This window comes from Coregonus lavaretus (genome assembly GCF_964263955.1).
Source record: "Coregonus lavaretus genome assembly, chromosome: 1".
Classification (NCBI taxonomy): domain Eukaryota; kingdom Metazoa; phylum Chordata; class Actinopteri; order Salmoniformes; family Salmonidae; genus Coregonus; species Coregonus lavaretus.
In genome coordinates, this window is record NC_139988.1 from 28,518,455 (window position 1) to 28,533,709 (window position 15,255).

The 15,255-nt window shown below is 42.0% G+C and overlaps 1 protein-coding gene across 1 annotated transcript in view; it reads right to left on the reverse strand.

Annotated features, from left to right (window-relative positions):
* Positions 1-9,775: 9,775 nt before the first annotated feature.
* Positions 9,776-15,255, reverse strand: part of loxl4 (lysyl oxidase-like 4) — a gene marked incomplete at its 5' end in the record, with an annotated part of 56,078 nt that continues 50,598 nt past the window's right edge. Inside the window, 2 exons of the mRNA XM_084150659.1 lie at positions 9,776-10,118; positions 10,308-10,419. Coding sequence (XP_084006785.1) covers positions 10,048-10,118; positions 10,308-10,419 — 183 coding nt within the window. The 3' untranslated portion in view covers positions 9,776-10,047. The remainder of the gene's footprint in view (positions 10,119-10,307; positions 10,420-15,255) is intronic.

Consider the following 15,255-nt stretch of genomic DNA (forward strand, 5'->3'; position numbering starts at 1 on the left):
GGACAAATATATTAGAGTGTCTAGTTTGAGAAACAGATGCCTCACAGGTCCTTAACTGGCAGCTTCAATAAATAGTACCCGCAAAACACCAGTCTCAAAGTCAACAGTGAAGAGGCGACTCCGGGATGCTGACCTTCTAGGCAGAGTTGCAAAGAAAAAGACATATCTCAGACTGGCCAATAAAAAGAAAAGATTAAGATGGGCAAAAGAACACAGACACTGGACAGAGGAAGATTGTAAAAAAGTGTTATGGACAGACAAATCGAAGTTTTTGGTATTCGGATAACAAAGAAGAACATTTGTGAGACGCAGACCAAATGAAAAGATGCTGGAGGAGTGCTTGATGCCATCTATCAAGCATGGTGGAGGCAATGTGATGGTCTGGGGGTGCTTTGGTGGTGGTAAAGTGGGAGATTTGTACAGGGTAAAAGGGATCTTGAAGAAGGAAGGCTATCACTCCATTCTGCAAAGCCATGCCTTACCCTGTGGACGGCGCTTGATTGGAGCCAATTTCCTCCTACAACAGGACAATGACCCAAAGCACAGCTCCAAACTATGCAAGAACTATTTAGGGAAGAAGCAGTCAGCTGGTATTCTGTCTATAATGGAGTGGCCAGCACAGTCACCAGAGCTCAACCCTATTGAGCTGTTGTGGGAGCAGCTTTACCGTATGGTACGTAAGAAGTGCCCATCAAGCCAATCCAACTTGTGGGAGGTGCTTCAGGAAGCATGGGGTGAAATCTCTTCAGATTACCTCAACAAATTGAGAACTAGAATGCCAAAGGTCTGCAGCTGTAATTGCTGCAAATGGAGGATTCTTTGACGAAAGCAAAGTTTGAAAGACACAGTTATTATTTCAATTAAAAATCATTATTTCTAACCTTGTCAATGACTACAGTTCCTATGCATTTTGCTATATTTCCTATTCAAACTCATTTCATGTATGTTTTCATGGAAAACAAGGACATTTCTAAGTGACCCCAAACTTTTGAACGGTAGTGTATATCCTCAGCAATCTACACACAATACCTCATAATGAGAAAGCGAAAACAGGTTTTTAGAAATTTTTGCAAATGTATTAAAAACAAAAAACAGAAATACCTTATTTACATAAGTATTCAGACCCTTTGCTATGAGACTCGAAATTGAGCTCAGGTGCATCCTGTTTCCATTGATCATCCTTGAGATGTTTCTACAACTGTGGTAAATTCAATTGATTGGACATGATTTGGAAAGGCACACACCTGTCTATATAAGGTCCCACAGTTGACAGTGCATGTCAGAGCAAAAACCAAGCCATGAGGTCGAAGGAATTGTCCGTAGAGCTCTGAGACAGGATTGTGTCGAGGCACTGATCTAGGGAAGGCTACCAAAACATTTCTGCGGCATTGAAGGTCCCCAAGAACACAGTGGCCTCCATCATTCTTAAATGGAGGAAGTTTGGAGCCACCAAGACTCTTCCTGGAGCTGGCCGCCCGGCCAAACTGAGCAATCGGGGGAGAAGGGTCTTGGTCAGGGAGGTGACCAAGAACCCGATGGTCACTCTGACAGAGCTGTAGAGTTCCTCTGTGGAGATGGGAGAACCTTCCAGAAGGACAACCATCTCTGCAGCACTCCGCCAATCAGGCCTTTATGGTGGAGTGACCAGACGGAAGCCACTCCTCAGTAAAAAAGGCACGTAAAGACTCTCAGACCATGAGAAACAAGATTATTTTAGAATAAAGCTGCAACCTAACAAAATGTGGAAAAAGTCAAGGGGTCTGAATACTTTCCGAGGGCAGTGTATAGCAACACCTCCCCCATAAGTTTTCCTGTCTCTTCTATAGATGTTATATCCTTGTATTGCTACTGTTGTATCATCAAAGGAATTATCTAAGTGAGTCTCGGAAATGGCTAATATATGATTGTTATCTGATGTTAGCAACTTATTGGTTTCATTAACCTTATTTCTAAGGCTACATATATTAATATGGGCTATTTTCAGCCCTTTCCTGGGTAGCTTCTCAGAGATAGACATAATATGGAAAATAATAAACAAAGCAGGAGTAAAAATAATAATTTAGCAGTCCATTAATCAGTTGGTGTGTGTAAGTGTGTGTGTGTATGTGTGTGTGTGTGTGTGTGTGTGCTACAGGGTTGAAGCTACGAACCCATAGGCTTGACTCTCTCATCGCTTCCAGGCTTTTGGGAGGGAGGATGGACAATGAGCATATCATAGCGGATGTAAGCATTGTCCTCACGCGCTCTGGCAGCTTTCATGACTGAGATAAGTTATTTTCTCTTCTGGCGCACAGCTTCAGGACAGTCCTCGTTGAGAAAGATGTACATTCCTCTCAAGTTCTTGACTCTTTCCAGAACAGCTACCTTGTCCTTGAACTTCAGGAACTTGACCACTATCGGCCTGGGCCTGTCACCTGGGCCGGTAGTGGTTTTTCCAGTCCTGTGGGCACTCCACCTCAATCTTCCTGTGGTTCATCTTCAGTTTCTCAGAGATTATTCTCCTCACTTTGTCTCGTGGAGATTCTGCAATTCCGTCCACATCAATGTTGTTCTGCCTTGTTTTTCCCTCGATATAATCTGTTTACTCCGTTATTGTTATCATGGATTCACATACAGAACTGATGTCCTCTCTCAATCACTTACAGATTGCTGTCATCTTGCCGTTTTACTATTTAAACTAATTTAGCTGACCCTGGGAGAACTGCAAACTGTTCTTCAGGTCCTGGGCCCAGATTCTTAACTGCCATTTATTCCCTAACTATAGACTTAAGAAGAAAGTTAAGCAAAGTTGCTATTCCTCAAAAAGGTTATTGGAAATGTTATTGCGCAATATCTTATGTTTCTCATTAAGCAAAAAGTTAAGAAGAAATTAGATTCTTACATTTTTGTCATTTAGCAGACGCTCTTATCCAGAGCGACTTACAGTTAGTGAGTGCATGCATTTTCATACTGGCCCCCCGTGGGAATCAAACCCACAACCCTGGCGTTGCAAGCGCCATGCTCTACCAACTGAGCTTCACGGGACTAAAGTTGAAAATAAAGTTATTGGAACATTTCTTAATTCCAAGATAGCTAAACCCTTGTCTTAAACTAAGGGCAGTGAGAGAAAAGCTCATGAAAGCAATTGAACATGTTTAATTCACTCACAAATTTCATCTGAAAGTTTCAGTATTGATTATTTTAAACCCAAGAACATGTTTTAGAACAGTAATCTCAGTAGGAAATATGCTAACATGATTGCCATTGTTAGCTAGATAGCTAGCTGAATCGGTTGCCCAATCGGTTGCCCAGCAACAAAGATTCGTAAGATATTTGAGAAGTTTGTAGGAAAATTACATCTTAAGATATTGTTGAGGAATTGCACTTATGAACTATCTTATGAACTTCTTCTTTTTTTTCTTAAGAAGCTTCTTAAGTTTTTACGTAAGAAGTGTTTTGTGAATCTGGGCCCTGGACCTCTCTGGTCAGGTCGTCCATTCTTTTATTAGTTGACTCCACCAGTATTTGGACACAACACTTGAAGCTATTTTCTTGTTGTTGTAACAACTGCTTGTAGAACTATTTTTGTTTGTTTAAAAGATCCTTCACCTTTGATAGAGAGACACCACTGTCCTCAATAGTCTTTGTCATGGTAGCAATGTAGGCTACGCTGTTACTCCTCGCATTTCCAGACAGGACAGGTCGCAGGGAAGATGGAAACAGCAACATTCAGTAGGGTTCTAGACGTATGCCCCATGTAGCTCAGTTGGTAGAGCGTGGCGCGTGCAACGCCAGGGTTGTGGGTTCGATTCCCACAGGGGGCCAGTATGAAAGAAAAAAAATGCACTCAGTCGCTCTGGATAAGAGCGTCTGCTAAATGACTAAAATGTAAATGTAGACAGCCACAATCCGCGCTCCCTGCGTTCAAGCACTCAAGGAAACCCCACTAGCTTGATAGACAGCTAACAATGGCAGCTAGGCAAGCTGCTACGCCAAGCAGCTCATCAGTACCTTGGCCGGCAGGATCCCTGGACAGAATGCAGCGGTCCCAGCAACTGATGCCAACCGCGTCGCAGGATCCAAACTCAAAAGGTAGCTAGCTAGTAACCAAACTCTTTCAGAGACTTTCAAAACTTTCCAAAACAATAAATCGAGCTCTCCCTCATTCCACGTTCAACAGGCCTGCCGACCTGATGTATACTGCAGTTGGGACCATAGACATGTAGGCCTATGATGTTTCCACCGGTCACAGTTCCTGTAAACACAAGGTAGAAGTCACCCTTAACCACAGATCTAGGATCAGATTAGGGCCTAGGCCATTCAGGAAGAAGACAACCATCCATTATATATGACAGATTTCTATCCATTCCAGTTCTATGAAGACGATAGTGTGAATGACAGTTCTATCCACACTAGCTCTATGTCAGTGAAAGGGTGAATGATGGTTATACTGTATCAATCTGGTTCTATGTAAGTGACATAGAACTATCAGTACAGTTCTATGTAGGGTGAATGACAGTTATATCCATTCCAGCTCTATGTCAATGAAAGGATGAATGTCTATAGATATCTGTGACAGGGTGTGGGTCATATACAGGGACAGGTCTGTCATTGAGAGGGGAACACAGTCCCCATTGTAGCCAGCCCTGAGGTCCCCTGAGGGGGCAGGCTGGGTGGGTCTGCTACTACCGCAGGTTCTCATAACAACAACACGTGTTGCTAACAGAAAGCAGACTAGCTCAGTCAGGATACAACAAGAACAGGGTGGCTGGCGGGGTGTTTATCAACTCACCTCCCTCTCTCTTTAAGCTCCCACTCTCTCTGACTCTCTCTTTCCATCGCTCTCTCTCTGTCATGTTCTGATCTCTCACGATAAGCAGGCATCTTTGAAATGTGTGTCTGAGTGTATGTCTGAGTGTGTGTGTGTTTGTACGTGCATGCGTGTAAGGTATGTACACTATCCCAGGTTCGTCTCTTTCAAGTCTTCCGTCCATCCTGTTTGCTAAGCATCTGTTTTAAGTCTGTATTGAGTTTGGTTTCTCTAACACTGACCCCATCACAGGTCAAATGTTTTCTAAGTGGGCAGACATCTGTCTGTCTGTGTGTGTGTGTGGGTGTGTGCGTGTACGTGTGCGTGAGAGAAACCAGTCAGGGAATGTTTTGTGTGTGTCAGGTGTTTGGTTATCAAATCAAACTTTCACTGTGAAGATTTTTTTTTCTTTAACATTTGGCTGCTTTCAAAAACTCGGCTGATTGCCCAACCCAAACCTCCCATATCACGGTTTGATATTCTTGAATTCAACCGTTAGTTCCTAAAGGGCTGTGTTTACTTTAGTTACAGAAATATTTGGGGATTTTCTCACTTCCCCACAGGAAAGATCTGTGCTGAGTATTTGCATATGATTAAGTAACAGAAAAGCTAACATTAAAACTAGTTTTTTTGGACAACCTGTACTTTTTAGCAGACTTTTGAAATTGTTTTTACCATTACTCATACACTTATAAAAGTATAAATGGTACTCGTTATAATTTTGTTACGGAGCGTGTAGGACAGGGATGGGCAGCTCCGGTCATGAAGGGTTGTAGTGTGTGCAGGTTTTTGTTTCAGCCCAGCTCTGACATACCCGATTCCACTAATGGTGGCCTTAATTGGCTATTCGAATCATGTGTTTTTAAAGCTGGGCTGGGACAAATGCCTGCACTCACTGTGGCCCCTTCTCCAAAATAAAAAGCAATTTAACAGCATTGCAGAAAACTCACCATGAATGGGCCATGAGATTTTCTCAATCATGTGATCTTACCAGGGAAAAAAGCCCAGAGTTTTTCCAAGTCAGGTCACAGAGTCAGGAAAAAGTCCTGACCTGAGAATACAGTCAAGAGAATAAATTAGAGGAGAAAGAAACAGTTATGGGAGACAGCTTGTATCATGATGGTTTTTATTGATTCACAGTAATGAATGTAGTGATATTTGTGCTGTAACTCAGCTATGCAGCCAAGCCAGCCAGCCAGCCAGTACTTAACCACAGCTATCCCAACTATTCCAATGGCAAAATGTCACAAAGTCCAATTCTGGTTTTCCATACACCAATTATGCATATCAACATCATGGAATTCTCAATATAAATCACTTTAGTAAAGGGGTTAACATGAAACAAATCTTAATGTGAAACCATTTGACATAAGAATTGATAATTTATTTCATGAAAGAATACTTTGGTCACACATGAAACAAAGATTTGGTTTTGGGAGTTATTTGAGTCTCTGAGAGCACAAGATTTCTATATGAATATTAAATAAGCACGATAGCTCACACCCTCAGCTTACACTGCATACTGTTTCAAACATTATTGCATATGACAACTGGTTGGCAAACTGGCCATGTAGCATTATAGATATCCCAACACTAGATAACCCAACAGCATGGATATGTGTAAGTACAGTACAAGATATGATGTAGATGTAGTGAATGTGATGAATACGAATCAAAAACAGAGTTATTATTAAAGTTATGGAACACAATACAAAAATTAAATAACAAGACAGAATAGACGATGGTATTATGTCAATAGCAACTGTACACAAACACAATACAATTAAAAAAAAAATATTAGCCAATAACATGTTTTTTGTCATTATTAAATACCACTGTATAGGTGCCTCTAAGCTCTATTTAGTATGATTTCATCTACAGCTTTTTATTGATTAAAGAGTTTAAGTATGTGTGTGTGTGTGTGTGTGTGTGTGTGTGTGTGTGTGTGTGTGTGTGTGTGTGTAAGGAAGGTGTGGGTTAATTTAACACTGTTTCATAATAACATGGAGGTGTTTTGTAATATAAAAGTTGATGAAGACAAGACGGCAATAACTAAAGCCCATGAAATGTGAATTGAGTGGGCAGGGAAACCAAAGGGATCTGCTAAAGATATTTATAATAAATTCTTAAAAGTCTAAGCCGTTGGGGGGTGGTTATAAGCTGACATATGGAACTGTTTTAAGAAGGTCATACCATGGATCATTTAGCTATTTGATTTGGAATTTTAGGACCCATTTAGGTATAATAAATATTGGCCTTTACTAATATAGCCCATAGAAACGCATAGAATAACACATTCAAAAATGGCAAAAAAGACAGTCAAAAAATAAATCTCAGGAAACATTTTTGTTTATTTGACACATATTTAACCCCTTTTTTTTGTTGGTACAAAACAACCCCCGTACTTCCATTAATTTGTATGGGTTACCTTTAGATAAGTCCCATGACACTTGTGGGGGTCGTAGAGCAAAACGGAGAACACCATCGTGTTTGTGAGTCTCCCCTTTCTATCGAGTTTTTTAGGCCAAACCGTTTGGATGCTACAGAGGTTTTCATGAGAAGACCGATTTTCGGGATGTCTCCTGGTCTGACAAACAGCACTGTAGCTCTGTCACTTTCCACCGCAGATGCGGAAAGCGCAACATAGGCGGATGCGGTGGATTGAGACACAGTCCATGCAAAAAAAAACAGATATCTCTAGCTTAAACTGACAAATTTTGATGGATTTTTGATAGATTGCATCGGTGCGTCAGTAGACTCTAGGGTGTTTTAAGGAACTCTAGTGTTTACAGCCAACCACACCACATTATAATGTCCTGGAAGCTGTCCATTACAACAAACATCTAGATTGCTTCTACACTTGAGGACGGTAAGTCAATAAAAAACATCAAAGGCCATAATGGTGTAGAAGTAAACATTGAACGAACTGGGGGGGGGGGGGACAATATGTCAGTATTTTAAGAGTAAAGGGGAAGGTCTGTATACTAGCTTTGCGCCAGATTTGTTTCCATTTTCTCCAACTCATGCAAAAGACAAAAGATAAGGATAAAACACAAACAGATCCATCTACCAGTCAGCTATGACATACATGCCACAAACATGGATGACTCAAAATTGAGTTATAATATTGTACAGAAAATTGAATATTCCACCGATACTAATTCAACTGGGACATGGATAGATACAGTATATTTGAAACACTACAGGGCTGAAGCAAGGTTCAACTTCTAATCTGCTTTTAGCAGATCCCAACAGCAGCAACAGCTGTTGACTGTTTGAATCCAGCAGTTTATTTTGCTCTCAGACAAACATGTTGTTCTCTTTAGGAGCTCAGTATGCCAGCCATGCGGTCTCTGCAGTAGTGGCCATGGTGGATTTGCACTGGTGGTAAAATCTGTTGTGTTGCCCATATCAAGGCTCCTCCTCTTTCCCTTTCTTTCTCTCTCTTTTGCTCTCTCTCTGCCAGTGGGGCTGCTGAGGGGAGAACAGCTCATAATAATGGACGGAACGGAGCAAATGGAATGGCATCAAACACCTGGAAACCATGTGTTTGATGTATTTTATACCATTCCACTGATTCCGCTCCAGTCATTACCACGAGCCCGTTCTCCCCAATTAAGCTGACACCAACTTCCTGTGCTCTCTGCCCATTCAAAGGCAGTGTTCTCTCTCGATCTGTCTGTCTCTCTTTCTCTCTCATCCTCTCTGTCAAACTTTCTCTCTTATCTCTCTCCTCCCTTCCCTCTCTCTTTCTCTCCCTATATTGTCTGTCTATCCTACCCAGGCCTATAGCTGGTGACAGCAGAGTTCACAGTTGCTTACCCTAACTCTAACCCAAACATAGCTAATTAAAGGCTTTTTATACACTGCCTGCCTGGCTGCCACAGAACTGTGGGTTTACCACCGAACCTGCTTTCACTCACACTGGAAAGGCCATTTGTGGATGGCACAAAGCTATCTCTCAGTTGGCCATTTGGAATACGAAATGTTAAGATGACACAACCCTTTTAAGTTACACTCTAAGAAAATATTTTCTACATGGAACCAAAAAGGGTTATTTCTGGAACCAAAAATAGTTCTATCTAGAAACAAAAAGAGTTCTCCGAGCTATAGGGACAGCCAAAGAACCCTTGGTTCTAGGTAGACCCTTTTTTCTAGTGTATAACATAGCTAGTGACTTATTGGGTGAAAATGTGTTTGTTTTATATGTTTAATCAATATAAAAAGTATGCAAGCCTTAAATAAATTAACCTGCAGCATTACATATTATGAAAAAATGTGCGCCAAAAGCATTGAAATTCAGTTAATACAGGAAAGAATACAGTAAACTGCATCAAGTTACATTTTCTAGGCAGGTATCAAAAGATAAAATCACAAAAGCCAATTTAAAAGGACCTCATGTAATAGTAATTTAAAAACAAAAGAGAGAAATGTTAACTAACTCAACTGTATTTAGCTTTGTGTATCAGTTCTACTGTAGTTACAGTATATATATAAAAAAAAGAAAAAAGATTAACACATCAGAATGACTACCTGCACAATAATAAAAAAGCTAATTAAATTGTAAAAACTAAGATAAACGTTCATACACAACTACCCGGGCCTTGAGGTCCACTGTAGAGCTGCGGACCTCAAAGTCTACAGGAAGGTTGTGATTTGGTTAAACATTACCGATATTGTGATAATGTAGATGTAGGAGACATTTGTCCAGACAGACCAACAGTCAAACAGATAACGCAGAACTCTTTTCAGACATTCTTTCCCCTTTCCTGGGACCCGGGCATATGGGACCAAGCGTATGTTAGTCATTTTAAATCATGGACAGACAATAATAATTTAATCAGAATCAGAATTCATTCATACAAACTTTGAGTAGCTAAATTACTATTAATCCACATTCATAAATTAACAAAATACCTAACAGTTGATTGAATCCATATAATTTGAATTATCCATTGTTTACTGCACTAATTTGGTTGCCTTGGTGACACCTGTCCTGCTCTCAGTTGCTATTGACTGTTGGGGTTGAAGGGTGTGGTAAGGGTGATGGTCTTCTCCTGATTGTGGTGTACTTTGGGTAGTGTAGTCAACAGCAGGTCAGGGAGGTGGACAGGTGCCATTTCGTGAGTCCTCTAGTGTTGTGGGGCAGGAGTCCCTGGACCCACCAGACCCCAGGCCACCCTGAGTAGTCTATGGTCCCAGCTCTGAGCCCTCTTCGCTGGGCACCAGACTGGGCCAATGCTGGGCCCTGGATGGGCCTAGACAAAGTTATTGGAGATCTGCCGTTGGTGCTCGAACAGGTCCTCAATCTCTGCACTGTACGCATCACCTGGTAGAAGAAACAACATACAGTTAGAGAGAGGGAGCAAGAAAGAGAGATGAAGAGCAAGAAGAGGGGAGAGAGTGAGAAAGAGCAAGAGAGAGAACGCGCGCGAGAGAGAGAGAGAGAGAAAGACAGGGATAGAATACAAGAATGTGAATGTGTGTGTTAACGAGAGCGACATGTAACTTCCCATACCTGCGTGACATCCATACATGTATGCTCTGTGTCCGTCGTATTTGCATCGACATCTCATCACGTTGTTCTGGAAGTCCGACTCAGCCATGTCTAACGAAGGGTTAACTTCCACCTGCAATATGACAGAGACAGAGAAGAAAGCTATTAGTATAGTCAACACCCATATATGCAATGTCAAAGGACTGTGTGCACTAAACCAGAGCAGGTAGATGTCCAGAACAAGAAACACATATTTGAAATAGGACTGATTAACTTTACTGTACTCAAACAGAGATTGTACTTGTTCTTTGTGCACTTATCAGTAGTTGACTGTACTTGAGCCCTGCAATTGGCCAGAGCCAGAGAGTAATGACAAAGTTATTACAATGTAAGATAATGATGGCTGTCTGTGACCTCCTGACTTGCAGCCACTCACTCAATCCTCACCACACTGCTTTATTAGAAAACAGAGGGAGGGAGTTTATAATTTTGCCATAGGGTTGACTTCAGCTTTCCTATTTAACAGAATTTTCACTGATCTATGCGTGCTTTCACCAATGATTGATCAAAATGTATTACTGATTGCCCTTAATTGAGTGCATGTATTTGCTGTGACTTGGAGATCTGCTGTGCTTAATTGTATTAACTTTTTTTAACCACCCTCCTCCTGCAGAGCTCTGGTTGGAGCTAGCTCCTAGTGGCGTCCGTCCTAACATAGTTTGCCCTGCGTTCAGGGTTGTCGCTTATCATTTGTTTTTTTAAGTTCTTGATCCAAGCACCCCATATGCTCGCAGTGATGGTGTCTTCGCCAGGTAGATTTGTTATGATGATGAAATTATGTACTACAACATTTATTTGCACTTAAAGTGACAGTAGCGCGATTGTAGTCCTAGGTATTCTAATTGTTTTAAGTAGTGTGCAAGCCACCATCCAGGTATGTATTGATTGCTATTTATATAGGTAAACAGAAATAAACTGCCAGTCTGTTTGTAATCTTGTAACTGAAGAATATTGTAATATATTTTTATTTTTTATTATCAAGTGTTGCCTGGCCCATTGCATTGCTCATGACCCAGCTCAATAGGTGGCCTGTCACAAACCTGTGTGTCTTCATAAGGTTGAGGTGTCCCCCTCTCATTTAACAGAAACTGCCATTTAAGGTAACCCTAGTTGGCAGGTAATAATAGCCTGCGTCCCAAATAGCACCTTATTCCCTGGTAGTGCAGTACGTTTGACCAGGGCCCATAGGGCTCTGGTCAAAAGTAGTGCACTATATTGCGACTATGGTATCATTTGGGACACACCCATAGAGTAATAATATGTGCAGAGTGCGCTAGCATCCCCAGACTGAAAGAGACATCTGAAATAAAGATCAGTTGGATGTAAAATTGTTAGATGGTCTCTGTCATTAAAAGTCAGTCATGGTTGGTATTGTTTTTATAGTCAGTCTTATTCACATCCATAAAAAGGTGGGATGGCTTCTCCATGTTTCAATAGGAGAGATAAATACAGTACTTTTCTCTCCATATAGAGGGATGGATGGATGGGATCCCCATTTGCTCTTTAAGTAACAATCAATTTATAGAGTTGTAAAGATGTATAATGTTAAGACACTATAATAATAAAACTCTTGTTTGTCCCATTCTGAGAAACATAAAATAAATGCTGGAAGGCATTAATTCAATAGCAGCCTGAAGAAAACTCATCAATAGTTTTGACTACTGTATGGAAGGTTGTAAGTTTAGTATAAATGTTGAGTAACAAATATATTTTCACCCATACAGTGTACATCCTGAGAGTTATGTAATTGTATGGTTCGTCACAGGACTAAAGTATGGCCATTCCATATGCCCAACGGAGTCTCACCATTTGAGTTATAACTGAAGAATCTTTCAGAGAAAGCCTCAACGTGCTTGCTCCACTTCCACGTTTCTGTCCTGTTCATTGTAATGTCATTCTGTTTCATGTTGAAATCAAAATCAATCACAATAAAAGCTTCAACCTCCACATGGCCTATGCAGTCTACCACATCAGCTGGAATTACTCTTAACTTAAAGAACACCTTTAAGTTAAGTTGAGGACTTAAGCTGAATTAAAGGAGTAATTTAGTTGGAGGTTAAAAAGGTACAGTAGTTACAGAGTGCATAACCGTGACTGTATACGTTTCTGTAATAGGTGCTATTCTGCGCTTTACCATGTTCTAATAGGCTGTTATTCGCCAGTCTAACAGTCTACTTTCACAGCTGCTGACATAGCCATTCTCTTCAGTAAGCGCACACACACGCCCATGCGCACACACATGCGTTCGAATGCAGGCAAACACAGGCAGGCAGGCAAACACACACACACACACTGTGATTATACTGAGGGCCCATTTTCCCTTATAGCCGCTCTGTAAACCTACTACACCCACTTTAAATACACAGGAAAGCAACTCTAAACTACAAATAAATATATATATATATATATCTAATTTGTGAATACATAAAAACTGGCCATGATGGCGACTGTTGAAATTAGTGTTGGACTTTGTCATCTGTAGCCGGTTGGCTTGGGCCATCGCAATGTGTAACAGAGTGAGAAAAGGCTTGTAAGAACAGCAAAGGAATTTTATGGGGGATATTTTACGGTTTCTAATGGTGGGGGTTTCTAATGTAACTGTTTCTAACTCTGCGTGGTTCAAGGAAAGAGCTTCTAGATCTTTATTAAACGTCCATCTCTCTGAAATGTAGAAATGTAGGTAGCAGTATCGCTGGATGCAGAGAAAGCGTTTGATAGAATAGAGTGGTCTTACCTGTTCTATGCACTCTCTAGATTCGGTTACAGCCAAATCCCAGCAGTTTGATACCTGGTGTTTGGCCAATGTTCTGGATATAAGGTGAATTGGAGTAAGTGTAAGGGTATTCCTCTAAACCACCACACATGTCCAGCCCACCTGGGTACTGGTCCCTTCCTTTGGAAACCACAAGGCATGAAATACCTTGGGATAAATATCAAGTCACCAGTTAATATAATATTTGATCTAAAATGGACCAAATCGTGAATGTATGTATCCCACTGTGTCCCTTAGTGTGCCTACTATCAATCAATCAATCAATCAATTTTATTTTATATAGCCCTTCTTACATCAGCTAATATCTCGAAGTGCTGTACAGAAACCCAGCCTAAAACCCCAAACAGCTAGTAATGCAGGTGTAGAAGCACGGTGGCTAGGAAAAACTCCCTAGAAAGGCGAAAACCTAGGAAGAAACCTAGAGAGGAACCAGGCTATGAGGGGTGGCCAGTCCTCTTCTGGCTGTGCCGGGTGAAGATTATAACAGAACCATGCCAAGATGTTCAAAAATGTTCATAAGTGACAAGCATGGTCAAATAATAATCAGGAATAAATCTCAGTTGGCTTTTCATAGCCGATCATTAAGAGTTGAAAACAGCAGGTCTGGGACAGGTAGGGGTTCCATAACCGCAGGCAGAACAGTTGAAACTGGAATAGCAGCAAGGCCAGGCGGACTGGGGACAGCAAGGAGTCACCACGGCCGGTAGTCCCGACGTATGGTCCTAGGGCTCAGGTCTCTCAGTTGGCTTTTCATAGCCGATCATTAAGAGTTGAAAACAGCAGGTCTGGGACAGGTAGGGGTTTCGTAACCGCAGGCAGAACAGTTGAAACTGGAATAGCAGCAAGGCCAGGCGGACTGGGGACAGCAAGGTGTCATCATGCCCGGTAGTCCTGACGTATGGTCCTAGGGCTCAGGTTCTCAGAGAGAAAGAGAGAATGAGAGAATTAGAGAGAGCATACTTAAATTCACACAGGACACTGGATAAGACAGGAGAAGTACTCCAGGTATAACCAACTAACCCCAGCCCCCCGACACATAAACTACTGCAGCATAAATACTGGAGGCTGAGACAGGAGCGGTCCGGAGACACTGTGGCCCCATCCGAAGAAACCCCATCCGAAGAAACCCCCGGACAGGGCCAAACAGGAAGGATATAACCCCACCCACTCTGCCAAAGCACAGCCCCCGCACCACTAGAGGGATATCCTCAACCACCAACTTACAATCCTGTAATTGAGTATAGCCCACAGAGGTCTCCACCACAGCACAAACCAAGGGGGGGGCGCCAACCCAGACAGGAAGATCTAGGGAGTATGGTGGGTAATAGCCAACCTAGAACCATGCAACGCATCATTGCTCTGGCCCACCTATCAGTCAAACAGACAATACTTATGAATTGGAAAGTGTGTCAACCTCAGTGTTTCAGCATGGACACTTGGTTAAAGGACTTCTTGACTATGGAACGAGCTTTGGCAGGGCTGGCTGGGTGCCTTGTGCGTCCTGATAGGACCCAGGTCACCCCTCCCCCTCTCTAGTTGATTGTCATGTCACTGTATTGGGGTTGTCTTTTTATTTATGTGCATTCAATCTACCTGCTGTGAAGCCGCTCAACATCCTGGACTTCCTGACGGGCCGCCCCCAGGTGGTAAGGGTAGATAACAACACATCTGCCACGCTGATCCTCGTTCCAGTCATTGGCAGCAGAGAACTGGAAGGAATGGCGGCCAAAGGAGGTGTTGGCACCTGTTTGAAATTGTTATCAGCATAAAAGACACCTGTCCACAACCTCAAACAGTCACACTCCAAACTCCACTATGGCCAAGACCAAAGAGCTGTCAAAGGACACCAGAAACAAAATTGTAGACCTGCACCAGGCTGGGAAGACTGAATCTGCAATAGGTAAGCAGCTTGGTTTGAAGAAATCAACTGTGGGAGCAATTATTAGGAAATGGAAGACATACAAGACCACTGATAATCTCCCTCGATCTGGGGCTCCACGCAAGACCTCACCCCGTGGGGTCAAAATGATCACAAGAACGGTGAGCAAAAATCCCAGAACCACACGGGGGGACCTAGTGAATGACCTGCAGAGAGCTGGGACCAAAGTAACAAAGCCTACCATCAGTAACACACTA